Here is a 22,919-nt window from a genome sequence, read left to right on the forward strand (position 1 = left end):
TCAATAGGCTCCAAAGAATAAAGACATTAGGTTGCTAGGGTATAGGCCCCACCTGTCATAAATATTTTGCCTAGTCAGAGGGCTTTTGCTCTCAAAATAATTCACATTTGTATGCACATTTGTTCACAAAGCCCTTTCATATACATTATTTCTTTTAAGTGAAGTTCATCCTAAAAAGGCAGGTAAAAAACTAAAGAACTGCCAGAAGTCAAGGGATTAAGTACAAGACAGGGTTGGAACTTCGATCCAGGTTTTCTGCTTACTCTTCCTATTAGCCATGGTACCCCTAGTCAAGACTAAAAATCTGGTTTGTGGGTCAAGAGGGTATTGTTTTTTCAAAATAAACATTTTACCCTGATGATGTATTTTGAAAGTATCACAGGTAATATAGGAACCATGTAGAGTAGTTGTTATGTTTTACCAGCCTTGCAAACCTGAGATAAATCCTACTTGATGGTGGTGTATAATTCTTTTTTATACACTGGTTAACTCAATTTGCTAATATTTTGTTGAGGATTTTTGCATCTACGTTCATGAGAGATAATGGTCTGTAGTTTTCTTTTCTTGTGATGCCTTGGTCTTAGGTAATGGTGGCCTCATAGCATGACTCAGGAAGTATTCCTTTGGCTTCTATCCTCTGAAAGAGATTGTAGAGAATTGGTATAATTTCTTCCTTGAGTGTTTGGTAGAGTTCACCAGTGCACCCATCTGGGCCTAATGCTTTTTGTTTTGGAAGGTTATTAATTTCTTTAACAGACATAGGCCTTTTCATATTGTCTATATATTCTTTTGTAGTTTCAGAAGCTTGTGTCTTTCAAGGAATCAGTCCATTCATCAAGGTTATCAAATTTATAGGCACAGAGCTACTCATTACTATCATTACTACTTTATTATCTTTTTAATTTCCATGAGATCTGTATTGAGATCCTGCTTTTCATTTCTTATTTTAATAATGTGTGTCTTCTCTCTTTTTCTTTCTTAGCCTGGCTAGAGACTTATCAATTTTACTGACCTTTTCAAAAAGCCAGCTTTTGGTTTCATCGATTTTCTCTACTCATTTCCTATTTTCGATTCATTGATTTCTATTCTAATTACGTCTTTTCTTCTGTTTACACTGGATTTTTTTACTAAGATTTTTATTTTTTCTATCATAGTTGATTTACAATGTTCTGTCAATTTCTGTTGTATAGCAAAGTGACCTAGTCATATATATACACACACACATTCTTTTTCTCACATTATTCTCCATCATGTTCCATCATTAAGTGATTAATATAGTTCCCTGTGCTACACAGCAGTGCTTACACTGGATTTAATTTCCTCTTCATTTTCCAGTTTCCTAAAGTAGAAACTTGAGTTATAGGAAAATAGTTGCTATATTTAAAATAAGAATAAAAAGAAAAGCAACTTGGCTAGTAAGAGGGAAAAGAAGTTATTATACTGGAGTTACGAGTGAACAGGAATGAAAAAGCCTTATAATTTTGCCTTGGAAGAAAGCACAAAGACTCATAAAGACCATAATGCAGCCCTGGAAACAATACTACCTTGGTAGAGGATAAAACTGCAACCTTTTTAAAAGGTCAAGGAACCTATAGCAAAATTGACAAAGATTTAAAAGAGTTTCCCTTGTGGCTCAGCAGAAATGAACCTGACTAGTATCCATGAGGATGCACATTTAATCCCTGGCCTTGCTCAGTGGGTTAAGGAGCCAGCATTGCCATGAGTTGCATGAAGACCACAGACGTGGCTCGGCTCAGATCTAGCGTTGCTGTGGCTATGGTATAGGCAGGCAGCTACAGCTCTGATTCCAACCCCTAGCTTGGGAACTTCCATATGCTGCAGGTGTGGCCTTAATAGGACACAAAAATTAATAATAATAAAATAAAAATAAATAAATAGAGAGAAGACCCAAATCACCAATATTAGGAAATGGGACACTACAACAGATTCTGCTATTAAAAGCATAATAAGAGAACACTACCAACAACTTTATACTTAAAAATTCAACAACTTAGAAGAAAAGGATCCATTCCTTAAAACCTACAGACTACCAAATGTCTGCGAAGATGAAATTAGGGGTTAAATTTACAAAGAATTTGTAAAGAAATCTCCAGACGCAGATGGTTTCACTAGACTTTTTACCAAACCTTTAAAGAAAAAGAAACATCAATTTCATACACTCTCTCTCAAAAAACAACAGGAGGGACTACTTCTCAACTCACTTTATGAGGCCAGTGTTACCCTGACAGCAAAACCAAAGACAGTACAGCAACAGAAAACTATAGGCCAATATCTCTCATGAACTTACAAAATCCTCAACAGAATATGAGCAAACAGAACTCAGCAATGTATAAGAAGAACAGCAGACCACGGCCAAGAGGGATTTATTATAGATTTGCGAGGCTGGTTTAACACGTGAAAATCAGTCAAATCTATCAACACCCTACCAACATCCTAAAGAAGAAAAATCATACAATCATATCCATTCAGAGAGCATCACCACTTTCCCAATACCTAACAGCAGTCACTCAAAAATACCAGAGAAGGGACAAATGCTTTACACATCTCATATCAACTCTAAATAACAGATGATCAAAACCTAGAAAGAGAAGAATTAAAAGCTGCTAATTAGTGAACATGAGCATATTTTAAGCACATACCTTTCCTCCTGTGAGTAAAAGGGCGCCATTCCTAAGTCCTGCCATGAGGGACATCAGCTGCCGAGACAAAGGGCGTCCCAGGAGGCTGTGAGTGATGTGCTCCATGGAGGAGACGCCTATGGAATTCACTCCTCTGCAAAACATGTAAATTGTGACATGATAAAACTGAAGCAGAAAACATCTAGCTATGAAAATTCTGATACTTCTTTCCTAGGCTAGTTATCGATTTATAACAAGGGTAAAATCTTAGAAATTCTCCCATACTTAAAAGTATGATGAATTAATGTCTTTTTTTTTTTTTTTTTTAGGGCCACACCTGTGGCATATGGAAGTTCCCAGGCTAGTGGTTGAATTGGAGCTGTAGCCACCAGTGCACACCAGAATGAATGCCAAATCTTGAATCACAGATTTTATTTTTATTTATTTACTTATTTGGCTGTACCCGTGACGTGGGAGTACCAGAGCCAGGGATCGAACCTGAGCCACAGCAGCAACCTGAGTCACTGCAGTGACAAGGCCAGATCCTTAACCTACTTCACACCAAGAGAACTCCTTGAATCACAAATTTTAAAACTAATTTTATTACTTTCAAATATGTACAATAACTAAGTTTTGTCCTAATAAGATTCCTTGAGGAATCTTGTCTTAACACACAGAAACATCCCCCTCAATGTGTTAGGATAATTGAAGACTTATTCCCACTAACTGTCATCTTTGAAATCCAGTTTCAATCTGTAGATTATACAAACATGAATTTCAACCTACTTCTGAACTCTGCCAGTTTATTTCTGATAATAAATGTCAAAAATTCCTAAAATTAATCTAAATTGCAGAGATTTTACTTTATACTTGAATAGTATACTACATTTAAAAATTGTTACTTCATAGTTTACTAAAACATTTACAGATTATACTGCTACAGGAAATCAAGTCACTACGACTACATCTACTGAAGGCCTCTGTGAAGAATTCATGTTTATGTGAGATTCTTACACTAAGAGCTAAAAAAACTGAGGAGGTTATTTTCAGGTTTGTCTTAAAAGCTGAGGAAAACACAAATAATCCCAATTGGTACATCAATAAGACAGTGAAGGAATAACTTAATTTGAAATATTGTTAAACATTCAACTGTTTTTGGATTTAACATTAAAGATGTATTAATTTTAAAAGAATTATTGTTTTATTCAAGCACATATAATTCAGGTCATACCTAGTTGGCTTTCTTCTCACAAATCAAATCTCAAAGTAAAATTTCAAATAAGCTTCAGACTTTTAGTTTTCTAAGAAGACAAGACAAATTACTAAGCCAGGTGGGAAAACAGAAATAATCCTTGGGAAAATATGTACTACTGCATTAGTAGGAATAGTCAATGATACTAACATCAACGTTAATATTTACACATAAAAGCCCTGCCAAAGATAATGTCAGACATAAGTCTAAACAGGCTAGTTTGGCCGTAACTTCTTACCCCAGGCAGTTCAGCTTTAAAAAAGGAAGAATAAAGTCAATTTCCTCACTGTTTTCTTCTTTTACCATAGGATCTAGAAGGACCTATAGCAGCAAGGAAAAATCAGTTTTACATTTCAAAGTTATATCTTTTGCCTGTTTTTCTAGGGTCCCAGGAAACTGAATTGCTGATTCTGTTAACACCAGAGAGAAAAGATGGATTGTGCATGCAAGATTATTACTTACAAAAGCCTTACCAATAAGTAACTCATCCAAGGAATACATATATTTATGGTTAACAAGCAGTAAAGAATGTCATCTTAATACAGTTTACAGATACATCTTTATTTGCAATTTTGATTTGTGTCACATTTACTCTTTTTCCCAGGTCTTTGTATCTTCTCTGCATGATAGTCTTTCAGTTATACTTCAAAAGTATAGAAGAAATAATGTCTAGTTTCTGAAATTCCAAATAACTAGAGCATCTTTAATTCTATAATGACAAAATTGAATATCCTAAAACCTAATATTCTAAAAAGACCACTTTAAAAATATTTCTAGAAGAAAAATGATCTCATAATATTTGTGAAGAGGTGAGAATTTAAGAACTGATATAATACGGCTGTACAGCAAAACTGCATTATTTAAAAAAGCCAAACCTGGAAGCTAAGCTTTCATTTGTTTCAATACTAGAAGACTCCAAAATCATGATGCATTTGCCAGTTAACATAATCAATTCTATTCTTAAAACTTAATTGTGTGGAGGCACTGATTTTAAATTTAGGATAAATCAATAATTTGTTTTGACAAGTTAAAAAGATTATAGAATTAAATATTTTAAATCAAGTTATTCCTTACTCTTATCATTCAAGTTTCTAATACACTTTATGGTGCAATGCCTTAACAGGTAAATTCATACTTTATAAACAATCGTGTGTGAAAATATTTTCATTAACTATCCAATAGAAGGTAATTACTTGTATTGTAGTCTTCTGTAGCAGATTGGCACTCAATAGAAAAATATTTTTTTCTTTTTCCTTTTCCCAAGAATGAGCTGTATTCAGAGAAAACTCCTTCAATCCTATTAAAAAGAAAGTAATAAATGTAGTTAGTACTGAAGCTGAGATAAAATAATTGTAAATTTAAATTTTATTTTTTTTTTTTACAGCCTGGTCTGCAGCATACGGAAGTTCCCGGGCCAGGGATTGAATAGGAGCTGCAGCTGTGAGCTAGGCCGCAGCTTATGGCAAATGCTTAACCCACTGAGCAAGACCAAGGATCTAACGCACATCCTCATTGACGTGATGTTGAGTTCTTAACCCACTGTACCACTATGGGAACTCCCTCATTTAAATTTAAATAAAGGCATTCTTTGATAGGTAAAATATACTGTTATCATTATTCACACTATTCACAAGTTGGAAAACGATGGAAAATTTTATAACTTCTTAAATAGGAAAAATATCAAAATAGCAAATAAAATGTACCCACCATCTTTAATTTCCAGCTTAATATATTCTTCCTCTGATATTATCAAAGGAAGTGTGGTAGTAGTGGACTGTTGTAACCATGAAGAGAACACAGCTTTTATGTCTTCTTCACTTACGTCTTCAGGCTGTCAGAAAAAAAGGAAAGAACAATAATGATATTTTAATGCCTGAACTTAACCTTAATACCTTATCTTGCCAATAAAATGAAAAGTTTACCAAACAAGAAAAGGAAGGATGTTTGCATTATAGGCACAGCTTCAGGATTTGACATGACAGCACAAGTACAGAAGTGGCAGAACACTCCTTTTCTCTATGTGCAGTGACTGACACACACACACACACACACACACACACACCACAGCTTAGCTCACTGACTGTCATTCCACCCTTCTCCCTTGCCTCCCTCCCTGCACAGCTGGGAGCACGGACTCCTCCGTGCTCAGCCTGCAGCTGCGTGTGCATGTGTGTGGCTCCACTCTGGCGGATGGTCTATAAGCAGCAACCCCTGGGAAGGCCTTCTTGTCCTGATTAAGAGGCAGAGAAATCTGGCAAGGAGAAAGCTTTTGATTTCTGTCTTTCCTTCTACAGCCAAGAATGTGGATATGATACCTATTATGACAGCGAACATCTTGTATCTAAGAGGAGAAAAGGCACAGGCTAAAGATGACAGAAGAGAAAAACCAAAGGAACCTAGATCCCTGGTGATATAGTTTAACCACCTATGACCTCCTCCCAACTTCTCTATACAGGAGAAAAAGAAAATAAACTATATGTTCAAGTCACTTTTTCTTTCTTCTGTGAAACTAGCCATGGTGTCATTATGCTCAACAAGTAGAGTGTTAACATATTTTTCCAAAGTATGAAAAAATTCAAACAAAAACACTGCTAATTTTTTTTTTTTTTTGTCTTTTTAGTTATTTCTTGGGCCGCTCCCGCGGCATATGGAGGTTCCCAGGCTAGGGGTCTAATCGGAGCTATAGCTGCCAGCCTATGCCAGAGCCACAGCAACACTGGATCCGAGCCACGTCTGCGACCTACACCACAGCTCACGGCAACGCCGGATCCTTAACCCACTGAGCAAGGGCAGGGACCGAACCCGCAACCTCATGGTTCCTAGTCGGATTCGTTAACCACTAAGCCATGATGGGAACTCCCACTTCCTAGCCTTAAAAAACACAGTTACTTCTTTGAATATTATGGGACAGTGGGATTAAAGACCTACAGTTAGTCATGAAATGAAAATGAAAACTATTTAAAATCAAGAATTTTAAAATCAGAAGGCGACACATAATTCCTCTAGAATCAAATATTCTTTAGTAATATCCCATTACTGGGAGTTCCTGTTGTGGTTCAGCAGGTTACAAACCCGACTAGTATATATGAGGATGTGGGTTCGATCCCTGGCCTTGCTCAGTGGGTTAAGGATCTGGTGTTGTCGTGAGCTGTGGTATAGGTTGCAGATGTGGCTCCGATCCCGAGTGGCTGTGGCTGTGGTGTAGGCCAGCAGCTACAGCTCGATTTGACCCCTAGCCTGGGAACTTCCATACACCACAGGTGCAGCCCTAAAAAAGTAATATCCCATTACTGAGACCAGAAAAAAAAAAACTATGAGCAGTAGGTAATTATTTTTGTACATAATACTTCACTTTTGAAAAAAAATACTAAGATCAATAACCAAAAAGTGGAAAGAAAAGTTCAAATCACTGTATACTGTTGAGGCAATGTGTTAAATGCTCAGCTGCATGCTGTTATGGAAATGGCATTTATGCTATTTATTTTCCTTTTTTACAGTCTCATGAATTAAGCTATCTTATCTGAGGTTTCATCAACTAGAAAGTTCTGTTCAAATGGTTACATAATGACCATCATGATCCTGAGGATCCAAAAATACCATCGGAATTATCAAAGAAGGATTAAATCATGTTTGGAATTTTTAAATATATAATACAATGATTTTCCTGTATTATAATTTTCTGAGAACTGGCAACCTAAACTGGTACAGAAGATAATACCCTATTAAAAAGATTTTATTTTATTTATTTATTTTATTTTTTTTGCTTTTTAGGGCCACACCCACGGTATATGGAGGTTCGCAGGCTAGTGGTCCAGTCGGAGCTACAGCTGCCAGCCTACCCCACAGCCACAGCAACATCAGATCCAAGCCACATCTGTGACCTACACCTCAGCTCATGGCAATGCCAGACCCTTAACCCACTGAGGCCAGGAATCAAACCCTCAACCCCATCATTCCTAGTCAGATTCGTTTCTGCTGTGCCACAATGGGAACTCCTAAAAAGATTTTAAAATCAAGTTCCATACCTCATTTCCTGACCATACCACCAGTTTCTACAGAATTAACAGAGTAGAAAAGTTACACAGTCCAGCATTTGTATGATACTAATGCTAGAGTACTAACACTGAAAAATGTGAGAAAAATTTTAAAATTATCCACATGTAAGAAAAGTATTAATCTTTTAAAAGCCAAATTATCCATATTTGCATTGGGTATATAGTACCACTTATTAAAGACTTCTTGGTTTCTCAAAAAGTTAAACATAGAATTATCATAAAATCTAGCAATTCAACTCCTAAGTATGTACCCTAAAGAACTGAAAGCAGGGACTCCCAAACAAATACCTGGACATCAACGTCCACAGCAGCATCATTCACAATAAGCTAAAAAGGCAGAAATACCCCAGTGTCCATCACCAGATGGATGAATAAACAAAATGTGGTATATACATACAATGGAGTGTTATTTAGCCATAAATAGGAATAAGAGTCTGATATATGCTACAACACAGATGAACCCTGAAAACATAATAAGTGAAATAAGCTAGACACGGAGGACAAATATTATAGGATTCCACTTACATAAAAGATCTAGAATAAGAAAATTCACAGAGAAAAAATATAGATGAGAGATTACCAAGAATCTGGGTGAGAAAGATGGGAGTGACTGCTTAATGGGTACAGAGTTTTCTGTTTGGGGTGATGGAAATTTTGGAAATAGATAGCGGTGTCCGTTGCACATTACAAATGTACTTAATGCCACTGAACTGCTCACTTAAAAATAGTTAAAACAGCATTTTATGCTATATATAGTTTACCACAATAAAGGGAAAAGGAAAAAAAAGACTTCTGGCAAAAAGGAATACAACATTCTCATTACTTAGCTAAAGCAACCAGAAAATTTATAGTACATGTTAAACAACTGTGATGTAACATACGTATTTTAACTTACTAAGTTTTCTCTAGGTTGTAATGTTAGAGATCTTGGAATTTTAGGGGTAATTTCCACTGGAGTTATTCTGACTACTGCATGCATTTCTATATTTAGTCTCTTTCTCAGGTCATCTGGAATCTGAAATATATAAAAGTAAACAAAAATATAAGTTAAAATTTGATTAAGAAATACTCCATAGTGTAAATACTGATGTTAACTTCCATGAATTCAGGTGAATGATAGATGCTGTCATAATCCATCATATAACCAGATGGGCATTCAGGTACTGCTCTATCAGAAACATTTCAATTTATCCTCTACATTCCTTTCTTCAACATCCTCTTCAGAATGTGATCAGTTTTGATCCACCATGTCAAGCCTGTCTGAGAACCTGAAGTCAACTACTGCCATTCCTCACTGGCCATTCTCCCAACCTTGAAAGCAGAGTGGAAGTGGGGACTCCTCACTGCCATCTCACGTGGTCTTTAGAACTTGACCCTCATCACTATCTCACCCCGTTTCACCCCATAGTATCAAGGATATAACAGGACCATTCATAGGAAGAGATAAGTCATAACAAGTTCGGTATTAGACAACTTGATTTTGAAGATGCAGTGGGAGCTACTCAAGGAAGAGTTGAGTGCTAAAAGAAAATAAATGAGGCATGTTTGGAGCTTTAGAAAATGACATTGGCCAAAGAGTCACATAAATGTCACAGGTAAGTTGCATAAATGTCAAAAGTAAAACTGTGAGAGTAAAAGGAATCTACAAAGGAGACCCCCCCCTTCTTTCCCATTTTTCTTCCCTGTCCTAACAATATCCTCCCTTGTCACCCTGAGGTTTCACTACACAATGGTTCAGAATTAGGTTCAAAGGGGGATAGTGACTCATTTCACATAAATTTAGCATTAATATCTGAGGCCAGGATGAGAAGATGAAACCCCAGTAGCTCTACCTTCCCTTTCCATCACACACAAGTTAAAGAGCTGAGACCAGCGGGGTAAGCAGCTTCTGGGCACATTCAAAGGCAGGTCATCTCATGCTATGAGTCTCTCTGTACACTGGGCACGCCCCCCAGTACATAACACATCCCTCCTATGCTTTCAAGAACTTTAATGCAAGCATTAAAGATGTGAGGCTTTGTAGGGCTCTCCACATGAAGCGTGAACCTGACAGCCTGCATGGGTCTGAATCTGAGTTCCACTTACTAGCTAAAAACCTCACACAAACCATCTTGACCTCTCTAGGCCTGTACCCAAGCTTATACCTGCCCAAGTTTATGCAGCCAGAAAATAAACAACCTTCACCCAAACAAGGACTTTTGACCCCACAATCAGAAACGTGTCCCCAAAGGAACTTTAGACGCTATTTCTTCTTACATCGGTTTTCAATTTGTATATGAGATATCATTCTAATTCATAATTTGGGGAAGTTCAAGCAACATAAGATTATCTTCTTCCTAATTAGAAGATTTATACTAACCCAGACTTTCCCAAGATGAAGAGCTTCTACATTCTTGGTGTATTTAACGGCATTCTTCAATTCCTCAAGTCCATTCCAGACCACCTTTAGCACGCAGGCCTTGTCATCTTCTTGACTAGAGTCCGGGCTAATTTGTTTTTGATCTAGTGGTTCTGACATCTGCTTCTCTTTTTCAGGTGACAGGACACTTTGCTTTGTTTTATTTTGCTGTTGCTTTGGAGAAAGTACTTTAGCTAGCTTTCCATAGGTCACAGTAAAGCTGGGCTCCACATCAAAATATTCCTGGTCCCATGGAAATACATGAATGGTGTAGTGTTTGTGAAACACAGAAGTTGGGGATGCATTACATATGCTGGGAGGCTGAGATTTGCATACTCTGAAAATATTGTCCAAAGGAACAACTTCTGACTGCATATTTTTGAATGCATTGATTTCAGTTAAACCCCAGGACATGTCTTGTTTCTTTTCAGACCCAAACGAAAAAATACTTCCTATCATAGTCCATAAGCTTGGCACTGAGGATGCGTCAATTGTATCCTTTGAATCTGTTTCTTGAGACCTAGTGATTCCTATAGTATTTGACTGAAGTTGCTTGGTTTGAGGTTCTTTTGTCAATCCTTTTTGGTTTCCTTCATAATTATGAAATTTTCCCCGTGCATTATCTCCTTTTGAAAATGTATTCTCTTTGGCTTGGCGAGTCTTTGGCTGAATAAGGAGTCTGCTGTCAGTTTCCAGCCTTCCATAAGACGCCCCTGGTATTAGTGCAACTGTGTATAAAATAAAGGTCATTAGGTGCACTAGCCTCTGCTCTGTTCTCAATGCTGCAGTGTAAAGTATAACAGAAAATATTAAAATAGCACCTACCAATCTGGATAAATACGTAAGTTTGCTGATCAACCCAAATGGGAAAAATGGCCTTTGGAAAAACTATTCGAATTTGATCTAGAAGATGCTGTTCAAGGGAAGCAGCATGCAGCTCCTAGAACCAAGAAACAAAAAGATGAGTTCACTTGACATTTTGTTCATTCCATGTCTAACAAGGAAATCGCAACACATTCGTACAAATCAACTCAGAATACATAATGATGCTCAGGGAATCTAAAGACACTGATATTTTGAAGCAGTTTAACTCTACACTGGGATAGTTCTCATTTTATTTTCTTTACCAGTATCTCCCAATCATCTGCTGAGAGGGGTTCCACTTCAACTTGTTGACAAGACACCACATGGGAACATGGCTTGAGAAACACCTGGAAAAAAACGTAAAATATAAAACTACTATTAAAAGACTATTTTTGTATCCCTAGAAAATAAGAAGTTCTCCCTTTAGCTATGTAATTAAGTGTGTGTGCATGTTGGGTATAGTTCTTTATTTGACAAATATTTGTTAAGCATGTATTCTTAACTAGGTCTGTACTCAGCATTTTAGAAAAAATTATTTCATAATTATAGAACAAAGGGAAATACATACTAACACAATACATATTAAAAATATATAAAGACAACCATTTAAAGAAATGTAAGTTAAAAAATGCAAAAACAAAACCAAAAACTCTTTCTGTATGCTAACAATGAAGTATTAGAAAATGAATATAAAAATACCTTTTAAAATCTCACCCCAAAAAATTAAATACCTAGGAATAAACCTGATTAAGGAGGTGAAAGACGTATACACTGAGAACTATAAAACATTAATCAAGGACATTAAAGAGGATTCAAAGGAATGGAAAGATATTCCATGTGCCTGGACTGGAAGAATTAGTATTGTTAAAATGGCCATACCACCCAAAGCAATCTACAGATTCATTGCAATCCCTATAAAATTACCCATGACATTTTTCACAGAATTAGAACAAATCCCAAAATTTACATGGAACCACAAAAGACCAAGAATTACCAAAGCAATCCTAAGGATCAAAAACTAAGCAGGAGACATAACTCTCCCAGACCTCAGGCAATATTACAAAGCTACAGTAATCAAGACAGGTACCAAAACACACATCGGACCAAAAAAACAGAATAGAGAACCCAGAAATAAACCCAGACACCTACGGTCAATTAATTTTCAACAAGGGAGGCAAGAATATAAAATGGGAAAAAGTCTCTTCAACAAGTGGTGCTGGGAAAACTGGACAGCTGCATATAAATCAATGAAACTAGAACACACCCTCACACCATGCACGAAAATAAACTCAAAATGGCTTAAAGAGTTAAACATAAGACAAGACACCATCCAACTCCTAGAAGAGAACATAGGCAAAACATTCTCTGACATCAATTGTACAAATGTTTTCTTAGGTCAGTCTCCCAACGCAACAGAAATAAAATAATAAATAAACCAATGGGACCTAATCAAACTGACAAGCTTTTGCACAGCAAAGGAAACCATAAAAAAAAAAAAAGACAAAAAACCTATGGAATGGGGGAAAAATTGTTTCAAATGATGCAACTGACAAGGGCTTAATCTCTAAAATATACAAACAACTTTATACAACTCAACAACAACAAAACCAACAACCCGAATGAAAAATGGGCAGAAGACCTGAGAAGACCACCTCACAGCAGTCAGAATGGCCATCATTAATAAGTCCACAAATAACAAATGCTGGAGAGGGTTTGGAGAAAAGGGAACCCTCCTACACTATTGGTGGGAATGTAAATTGGTACAACCACTGTGGAAAACAATATGGAGGTACCTCAGAAAACTAAATATAGAACAACCATATGACTTAGCAATTTCACTCCTAGGCACATATCCAGACAAAACTTTCCTTGAAAAAGATACATGCACCCCTATGTTGCTTATAGCACTATTCGCAATAGCCAAGATATGCAAAAAACCTAAATATCCATTGACAATTGGATGGAATAAGAAGATGTGGCACACATACACAATGGAATACTCCTCAGCCATAAAAAGGACAAGATAATGCCATTTGCAGCAACATGGATCAAACTAGAGACTTTCGTACTAAGTAAAGTAAGTCAGAAAAAGAAAGACAAATACCATATGATATCATTTATATCTGGAATTATCTAATATATAGCACAAATGAACCTTTCTACAGAAGAGAAACAAACTCGTGGACTTAGAGAACAGACTTGTGGTTGCTGAGGGGGAGGAGGAGGAAGCGGGATGGACTGGGAATTTGGGGTTAGTAGAAGCAAGCTATTCCATTTGGAGTGGATAAGAATGAGATCCTGCTGTACAGCACAGGGAACTATATCTAGTCACTTGTGATAGAACACGATGGAGGATAATGTGAGAAAAAAAATGTGCATATGTGTGTGTATATATATATTTGCATGTGTGTGTGTGTGTATGTGTGTATGTATATATGACCAGGTCACTTTGCTGTACAGCAGAAGTTGACAGAACAATATAAATCAACTATAATAGAAAAACTAAAAACCTGAAAAAACAACAACAACAAAAAACCCCACAAAAACCCAACAATGTCATCAAGTCATGGCTTGATCTAGTATATAAATAACATTATTTCTAGGAGTTCCCGTCGTGGCACAGTGGTTAACGAATCCGACTAGGAACCATAAGGTTGCAGATTCAATCCCTGGCCTTGCTCATTGGGTTAAGGATCCGGCGCTGCCGTGAGCTGTAGTGTAGGCCGCAGACGCAGCTCGGATCTGGCGTTGCTGTGGCTCTGATGTAGGCCGGTGGCTACAGCTCCAATTAGACTCCTAGCCTGGGAGCCTCCATATGCCACAGGTGCGGCCCTAAAAAAAGCAAAAAGACAGAAAACAACAACAACAACATTATTTCTAAAAGTTCGGCCAACTTAGAAAAACTAACCTCAAGCCATGCTGCTTCTGAAAAAACAACAAACATACTAAAATAGAGACCAGAACCAATTGTTTAGAATTATTTAGAAGTATAATCATTCACAGCTAAAAGTACAGCTGTGGTACAGTGGGTTAAGGATCCGGTGTCACCGCAGCTGTGGCACAGGCTACAACCACAGTGGGGGTTCGATCCCTGGTCCAGGAACTTCCATATGCTGCCGAAAAATAGAAATAAAAATAAAAGTAGAGTAAAACAAATACCCACTCATGCCAGTTGATAAGATACAGGAAACGCTAGAGTCTCAAGAACCTAGCATCTATCCTCTTACTTTCTTTCCTCTTCTATGTGCATTTCTAGGGCTTAGAGGAGTAAAATCCAAAGCTACTGAGCATTAAATGCTCTTTCTCTGCTTTTGTGGGCTGGGGCAGAATTTCCCAAGTGCCTCATCAGGTCCTCTGTTACGGCCCTTGGTGCCCCATACAAGCTAAGGAAGCGCAAGGCAGCTCCTGCCCACCAAAAAGCCAGCGTCCTGACCGTGCCAGCCCACCTTCTGTTCCTAGAGAGAGTGCCTTAGTGGTGCTGCTACAATACAGAGGATGTGCAGAAAAAAAAAGTTCCCTTTGAAGCAAATGGGAATGAAAACAGCAGGACTGTTCAGGGTGCTTATTAGGACATCATGATCAGGAACAGGACGCTGATGCTTCCCATGGGGAAGTGCTGTATACTCAAGGAGAGCAGAACTTGAACTTGCTATGCAATCCTGGGCAAAGCAGTCCATCTCCCTAAGTTTGTGAGGTAAGGCACCAAAGGTAGTGATTTCTAAGGTCACTCTGGTGCTAAAGTTTCAGGGTAAGCAAAAGAGTAGCACTATAGGTATATGGATTTCTCACTGGTGGTCCATTCTCATTATCAGAAACATACATGAACAAAACTAGTCCATGTTCAAAACAAGTTGAAAAGATGTGACGTTCATCTGCACTGCTGTGGGAATCTGGTAACAGAAAGCAATTTAGCCCCATATATGTGTGCTGTGTATACATATAAATTTTTTTTTTTTTGGCCACGCCCATGGCATGTGGAAGTTCCCAGGCCAGGAAACGAACCCATAGCACAGCAATAAGCATGAGCCACAGAGGGGACAACGCTGGATCCTTTACCCTCCGAATCACCTAGGAACTGTCCCCACCTATCAGATTTTTAAATGTGCAGTGCCCTAAAATTGGCAATTCAATTTTTTTTTTTTTGTCTTTTTTTTGCTATTTCTTTGGGCCGCTTCTGCGGCACATGGAGGTTCCCAGGCTAGGGGATGAATCAGAGCTGTAGCCACCGGCCTACGCCAGAGCCACAGCAACTCGGGATCCGAGCCGCGTCTGCAACCTACACCACAGCTCACGGCAACGCCGGATCGTTAACCCACTGAGCAAGGGCAGGGACCGAACCCGCAACCTCATGGTTCCTAGTCGGATTCGTTAACCACTGCACCACAACGGGAACTCCCCGGCAATTCAATTTTTAATATTTCTTTCTGTACATACACAGAGATGTTCAAAGCACATTGTAACACATGGAAAGCTATTTCTGATACAGTTTGTGGGGAAAAAAAATTACAGAAAATATGTATGATCTCATTCTTTAAATCTGAAAGGTCTAGTGAAATTCCAATACACAGAACACATTACTGAGGCTGGGGTTAGAGAAAGAGAAAAACTTTTTTTTTTTTTACTTTTAATTGTAAAAGATTTGTACTGAATATGTTTTACTTCTGTAGTTTAAAATATTTTAAAACATATGCTGGGGAATATAATAAAATGAAGACAGACATGAGTCCTTAAGCCTGGGGTTTACAATCAAAGCACATTAAACCTACAGTCAAGACAAAGAAGAAAAAATAATGACCCTCTGTTGTGAGATAGATTTTTTTTTTTAAATCAAGTACAATCTTTGGAAGGTTAGAACATCTGTCAGAAACAAATGAAGTTCAATAATGCCAAGCAAAATTCAGTAATTCATAAAGCAAAAATAATTGCATGAAAAAAAAGCTAGGGAACCTGGAAAGTGGGTAAAATAGACAGTAGAACACAAAATCAACCAGGGGACACGGCAGACTATATGATAATGAATTAATGGAGTATATGCTAGCTAGTGACCAAACAACAGCATAGACTGTTAGGAGTTCCCGTCGTGGCTCAGTAGAAACGAATCTGACTAGCATCCAAGAGGACAAAGGTTCAACCCCTGGCCTTGCTCATCAGGTTAAGGATCCGGTGTTGCCATGAGCTGTGGTATGGGTTGCAGATGGTGCTCAGATCCTATGTGGCTATGGCGTAAGCAGGGAGCTACAGCTCAAATTTCACCCCTAGCCTGGGAATCTCCATGTGCCATGTGTGTGGCCCTAAAAACAAAACAAAACAAAACAGCACAGAATACACTGTTAACTTGAATATACTGGAATGGTTATAGCCGCATACAAGTTAAGTTTCATCTTACCCTTTAAAAAATACATCTGAACTTTTATTTCTATTGCTATATTATGTGATATTAGAAGAAAGTCACTGTCATCACATTTTGTGCTTACCTGTTCCCCATTTGAGAGTCCAAGTTTCTGACCAACTTGTCTGTTAATTTCAGCCACATTTTCACCTTGATCACGAAAATGCCTGCCTTCCACCCAACTCAAGAATGCAGGCTGCTGACCCCACGTTACTTCTATAGCTTGATTCTATTTATTCAAAAAATAAGAAATGGGAGAGAAAACTTTTAAGAGTTCTTAAATGCTTTTCTGGATTCACAGAAAAGATAAACTTTTATTGCAATCCATACATATATATATAAGTTTTATAGTTAGTTGATAGCTGTTATCCATGTTTGTCATAGCATTTTATAAACTATAATCATTTCCAGTACTCGATGATGGTGATGCTACAGGTGAAACCAATAACTTTATATTCTTATAACAACATTATAAATTGATTTGACCATTCCAGAATTCACAATGACGATAGGTAAGCCAATGAATCTACATAGCCTTTGACCTTATGTACTTATTTAGAATTAACGATTCAAAGAAGAAAAAGAAAACTATACCAGAAAATATCTCCATAGTATTTTCTTTAACAGTGAAAACTTAGGACCATCTTACACATCTAGCAGTATAGAAATTATTAAATAAGCTATAAATTTACTATTTTAGTAAAGTATGAGTCAATAAGCAGACATATATATCATAATCAATAAAAAGTAAAAAGTATTAGAAGAGAAATAAGTGTACATGGCAAAAGTACAAAAGCATAAAACATGAGGTCTGGTCCTTGTTCCCAGAGATAATTACTGTTAGTTTCTTTCATACATTTCAGAAATTTCATACTATAAATAGTAATTTTTAAATAATACTTTTAAAAGTCAAACTATGAAAACATATATATAAGTTAAAAAAAGCAAAAGTATAAAATTTATTCTCATTAAGAGCAATTACGCAGTTCCTGTTGTGGTGCAGCAGAAACGAATCCAAATAGGAACCATGAGGTTGCAAGTTCGATCCCTGGCCTCGATCAGTGGTTGGGGACCTGGCATTGCCGTGGGCTGTGGTGTAGGTCACAGACGTGGCTTGGATCCTGCATTGCTGTGTCTCTGGCGTAGGCCAGCAGCTGTAGCTCAGATTAGACCCCTAGCCTGGGAACCTCCATATGCCATGGGTGCAGCCCTAAAAAAAAAAAAAAAAAAAAAAAAAAAGAGCAATTATATAAAATATGTAAGTCTGTGGCTAAAGATTAAAAAACACATTCTATAATTTTTAAAAATTACAAACATATTTTAGAAACCTTGGGAAATACATAAACCTGGGAGGAAAAAAAAGGAATTATTGATACTCCCTCCACAAAAAAGACAAGCACATGAATAATACTATTTCTAGATAATCCTTTTCTCTATTCACAAGTCAACTATTTATATAGTTGTGTATTACAGTTATGATTTAGTATCCTTTTCTCCCACTTAACATTGTACCCTAAGTATTTTCACACATAGATCATTTTTTAATAAAAAGGAAGGATTTCTGTAATAGCCATCAAGACTTACCATCTCATGAGGCTTTAGTACTATTAAATTCATTTCTTTATATCAAAGTTAATTTATTAAGTTGTTAACATTAATCCATTTATTTACATCAAATTTTACTACCTTAAAAGTGGTTAGAGACTGCTTACTGTGTTTCTTTAAATAGGACAAATTTCAAAGAATATTGAAGCCACTTCTGCAGCAATATAATGCACTTTATTAACACTGCTGATCAAGAGGGCGGAGTAGGAGGACATGGTGCTCTACTCTTCCCACAAATCCATCAGGAGGAATATATCTACACATGCAACAGCCTTCACAGGACACCTACTGAACACTCACAAAACACCAGATAGGACAGGAGAGATCTCCACATAACCGGGTGGGATGAAAAGAAATTTATTAAAACTCTGTATTCAAGAAAGTCATGATGTGGCAGACCAAAAAAAAAAAAAAAAAAACCAAAAAACAAAAACAATTATGGAGTTCCCCTCGTGGCGCAGTGGTTAATGAATCTGACTAGGAACCATAAGGTTGCAGTTTCAATCCCTGGCCTTGCTATGAGCTGTGGTGTATGTAGGTTGCAGACACGGCTCAGATCCTGAGTGGCGGTGGCTATGGTGTAGGCTGGTGGCTACAGGTCCAATTAGATCCCTAGCCAGGGAACCTCCATATGCCATTAGTGCAGCCCTAAAAAGACAAAAGACAAAAAAAAAAAAAAAAAAGTCATGGTGTATCACTTAGTTGTGTTAGTTGTGTGATTTTTCTCACAACTCTTCACAGAACAGTTCAACCCCTGTGGGTGACAAAATCCCGCCCCAAATCAGTGTGACAAGACAGAAAGAGTCCCAGGTCTGAAGTCCTAAGTTACTAGGTCGGCCGTAACTATTTAGCAGGGGTTACAAGAGTAAAAATACTTTCTGTGGAGTTTCATCAGTCAGTAACATAGAATCCAGATCAATTCTCCTATTTCATAAGAAGAAACTTTTAAAACCAGAGATGTTAAATAAGGAAATATGAAATATGCCTTGAAATACCAAAGAGGAGAACTTGCCAATTCCCTGGAAAAGGGAAAAATCAATTTTATCAAACAGGAAAAATACTTCAATTATTCAATTGGCCAGAAGGTAGTGATCAGCCCCATAAAGTCATAATATACATTCAGCTAGATTTAGTAAACTCTTCAGACTAATGTTCTCAGTCAATTTTTATGTCAAAAACTGGTCCCTTGGACCACAGAGCACTTGGGCACTCGGATAGAGAGAAGAAAAGGACAAACTACAATTCAACTTAATCAACAAATGACTGACCTGCTTTTGCCTAAACCCACAACAGAAATGTTGTCACTTGAAGGGGAGCACTGGGTGAAACCACAGGCTGCAATGCCTTAGGACCGGCCAGGTCCCAGGCCTGGGTCATCTATGGCCAACACAAAGGAAGTGACAAATCTGTGCCTGACTAGTTCTAGAAGATGATTCAGGATTATTTGTTTGCACTCAGTGTAGATACGAATCCTTTCTCCTGTTTCAGCAATAACATCAAGTCCTGGGCCCAGAGTGCAGATAAAGTAACTGAGTTACAGAAGTGATTCTCAACTGAAGGTGATTTTCTCCCCCAGAAGATATGGGCAATGTCTCAAGATATTTTTGGTTGTCACAACCGGAAGGAGGGATGCTGCTGGCATCTAATGGGTAGAGGCCAAGGATGCTGCTAAATATCCTATAATACCCAGGACAGCCCCCACAACAGGAAATTTTCCAGCCTGAAACAAGGACTTGAATAAACAAAAGACAGGACTTGAAATAGAACAGAGTCTAACAAGGGAGTTGTGTCACATCAACACAGCAGTGACGGAGACAAATGCGGGCAACAGAGAATGTGGAACTATGTGGAAGAAGCAGCATTACGCTCAGTTTTAAAGATGTGGGATGAGGAGAAATGTTTTAAGGAAGAACACTTTGAGAAAGAGCACACAAATGGGAAGGAGCTGGGTTACGGGAGAAACCAGGAGAAGGCGAGCCTGGGTGGTGCAGGTGAGCCACAGATGAGGGCAAATTAACCGCATGAAAATATTCCTTGTGGTACGGAAGTGATGTAGAGACCTAAGGTCTCCTTCACCATCAACATTCTGATTCTAGAACAGTGGTCCTCAGCTCGTTAGGACTTCCATGGGGCCTGAAGATATTTTCAAAACTATGGATGCCTGAAGCCCTCTCCTCAAGATTCTGATTCAGTAGGTCTGAGGAAGAACCAGAACATCTGTGTTTTTAAAGCCTCTTGCAACATGATACACACAATTGACACTGCTGTATTAATTAATAATTATGAAAGTTGTTGAAAGTAAAGGCTAAAAGTTCTCATCACGAGAAAAACTTCTGGAGTTTCCATTGTTGCTCAACAGGTTAAGAACCTGACATGGGGTCTCCGTGAGGATGTGGGTTCAATCTTCTGGCCTTGCTCAGTAGGTTAAGGATCTGGCATTGCCACAAGCTAGACACTCCCACAAGCTAGACACGGCTCGGATCTGGCATTGCTGTAGCTGTGGCATAGGCCGGCAGCTGCAGCTCTGATTGGACCCCTAGCCTAGGAACCTCCATATGCCACAGTGTGTCCGTACCCCCCCCAAAGGAAAACCTTTTTCTGTTTCTATAACTCTGTATTTATATGAGATTATGAATGTTCACTAAACGTGATAAGCATGACGTATGTAAGTCAGATCATTGTGCCGTACACCTTAAACCTTTACAGGGCTGTAAGGCAATTGTATCCCAAATCCCAATAAAACTGGAAGGAAAAAGAAGCCCTAAGGAAAGTCTGACACAGGCCAGAAAATCATTCTGAACCTTTTCCAATTACAGTATTATCTGTATTATGTACTTGAAACTTCAGCTAAAGTCAAATATTTCAACCTATTAACTCCCAACTCATGACTTTCTCCTTTAATAATTATCTATGCTTTCTAACCCAATCATTCTGGGAACCTATCCTAAATAACCAGAAATGAAAACAATGTTTTATAAACAAAGGTGACCTATTTTTAACTTGCTGTTAAAATATAATTATAGTATCACTTTTAATGTCTAAAAATTAAATACAACATAAATTTCAATCACAGTGAACAAATTAATGGCAAACTTATGACAAAATACTAATTAACCACTAAAAATTATGACTACTTTTTACTACTACAGAAAATATCAGGATACAAAACTATAAGGGGGTGGGGCTTCATTTCTGTTAGAAATAGAGATTAGAAACAAAACTGGAAGATTTGATCCAAACTGTTAATATTAGTTATCTCAAGGTTTGGGAACTATGAGCAACTAACTTTTATTTTCTTGTTTGTAATTTTCCATGCTTCCAAATTTTCTATAAAGCATGTACTACTTTTATAATTGGGGAAAAAAAGTAGGCCTAATCTGCTGATATAGGCTGGATAGAAACAAGTTTTTTCCAAGGCTAAAGGGATTTATATTTCAAAAAAAAATTTCATGAACTAATTCTTACTGAAGCCTCAAAATGTAAAACAAAGATCAAGACCACTAAATTCTTAAATAGTGATGAAGGTAAAACAGCATCCACATCTTAGATAAAATTATCAGTTACTCTACATTACTATAAACTCATTAGGTGGGGATTTGAAGGCACGTGGAAAATCATCAAAGCTGAAAGCACAGGGCAGGGAGCAGCTACCTGGGACCAGGTGATAATAACTAACTCATCTCCAGCCAGAAGGAAGCTTATCAGGGCCAAGAGACTGCCTACTTTATAGTAAAAGAAATAATGGCAGGATCTGTTGAAATTAATGTGCTATGAAAGATAGGGGAAAATACTCTAGAAAAGGAGTTACAGAGAAGTAGCTAAAATGGAAAAGGGAGATATTTGAAATTATTGCAAACTGTTGAAATTACTGCAAACCAGTGGGTACTATGCATTCAGGATTTTCGAAGATTTCAAACAGCCTATCCTTTTAGCCCCTTAAGCAAGCACGCTCAAACTCGTAAACCAGGTGTCTCCACTTTACAATTAGGAAAATACAGATGTTGCATCTCTGTAACCATGCAAGTGTTAGAGCTATGAACCGCCACAACCACAAGGTGCAGAGCGCAAGTGAAAACAGAGGTTCAAGGAATTCTAACTACCTATGACCAAGTATGCATACTCCCACAGCACATTCCTGGAGCACCCCGGAGGTGTTTGGAGACACAGGAAGAAGGTTCATATTAATCTATCCCGCTCGTGGGACACAGGGCTCCACCTCTGTTAACCAATAGAGACTTCACAAACCAAGTCCGCCCCTCTTTCTGAAGGCCGGGACCACAGCCATGCAAGCACCTGGAAATCGCTGGCAGGAAAAACGTTTTCTAATAATGAAACAAAACAGAACAGAATCCCAAAAGACAAACAAACCCGACTTCTCAAGAGCTTTTCCAACCTGGAGTGAGGAATAGTTGAACGAAGAGGGAGAATATCGGGGCGTTTCAAAGCCCAGTTCCGGCGAGTAAAAGACCTGGAATACAGCAGGTCAACTCAAAGAAGCCGTGCTGCACTAGACGTGATGTGGCTGTCAAGAGCGCCCAGGCCAGCCCTGCCCGCAAGGGGTCCTCAGTGTGGCCTCTGAACCGGTCGGCGGGGCTGGGAAAGCAGCCCTAATCCCGCCGCCGGGAGAGGCCTGAGCGGCCGCTGCGTCCCTAAAAGGCCTGGGTCTCGGCCGACCGCAGACTGGCCAGCAGCTGTCCCAAGTCGGTGGTGAGAGCCC

General features: G+C 38.1%; 1 protein-coding gene across 2 annotated transcripts in view; it reads right to left on the minus strand.

Moving 5' to 3' along the window:
• PEX1 (peroxisomal biogenesis factor 1) overlaps window positions 1–22,919 on the minus strand; it is a 58,964-nt gene that overhangs the window by 35,673 nt on the left and 372 nt on the right. For both annotated transcript variants that reach the window (XM_021102380.1, XM_003357437.4), the window contains exons 2-10: window positions 16,683–16,826; window positions 11,472–11,555; window positions 11,170–11,284; window positions 10,306–11,072; window positions 8,842–8,961; window positions 5,599–5,722; window positions 5,085–5,188; window positions 4,130–4,212; window positions 2,661–2,793 (exon numbers count right to left, since the gene is read on the minus strand). In XM_021102380.1, coding sequence (XP_020958039.1) covers window positions 2,661–2,793; window positions 4,130–4,212; window positions 5,085–5,188; window positions 5,599–5,722; window positions 8,842–8,961; window positions 10,306–11,072; window positions 11,170–11,284; window positions 11,472–11,555; window positions 16,683–16,826 — 1,674 coding nt within the window. The remainder of the gene's footprint in view (window positions 1–2,660; window positions 2,794–4,129; window positions 4,213–5,084; window positions 5,189–5,598; window positions 5,723–8,841; window positions 8,962–10,305; window positions 11,073–11,169; window positions 11,285–11,471; window positions 11,556–16,682; window positions 16,827–22,919) is intronic.

This window comes from Sus scrofa, chromosome 9 (genome assembly GCF_000003025.6).
Source record: "Sus scrofa isolate TJ Tabasco breed Duroc chromosome 9, Sscrofa11.1, whole genome shotgun sequence".
NCBI lineage: Eukaryota > Metazoa > Chordata > Mammalia > Artiodactyla > Suidae > Sus > Sus scrofa.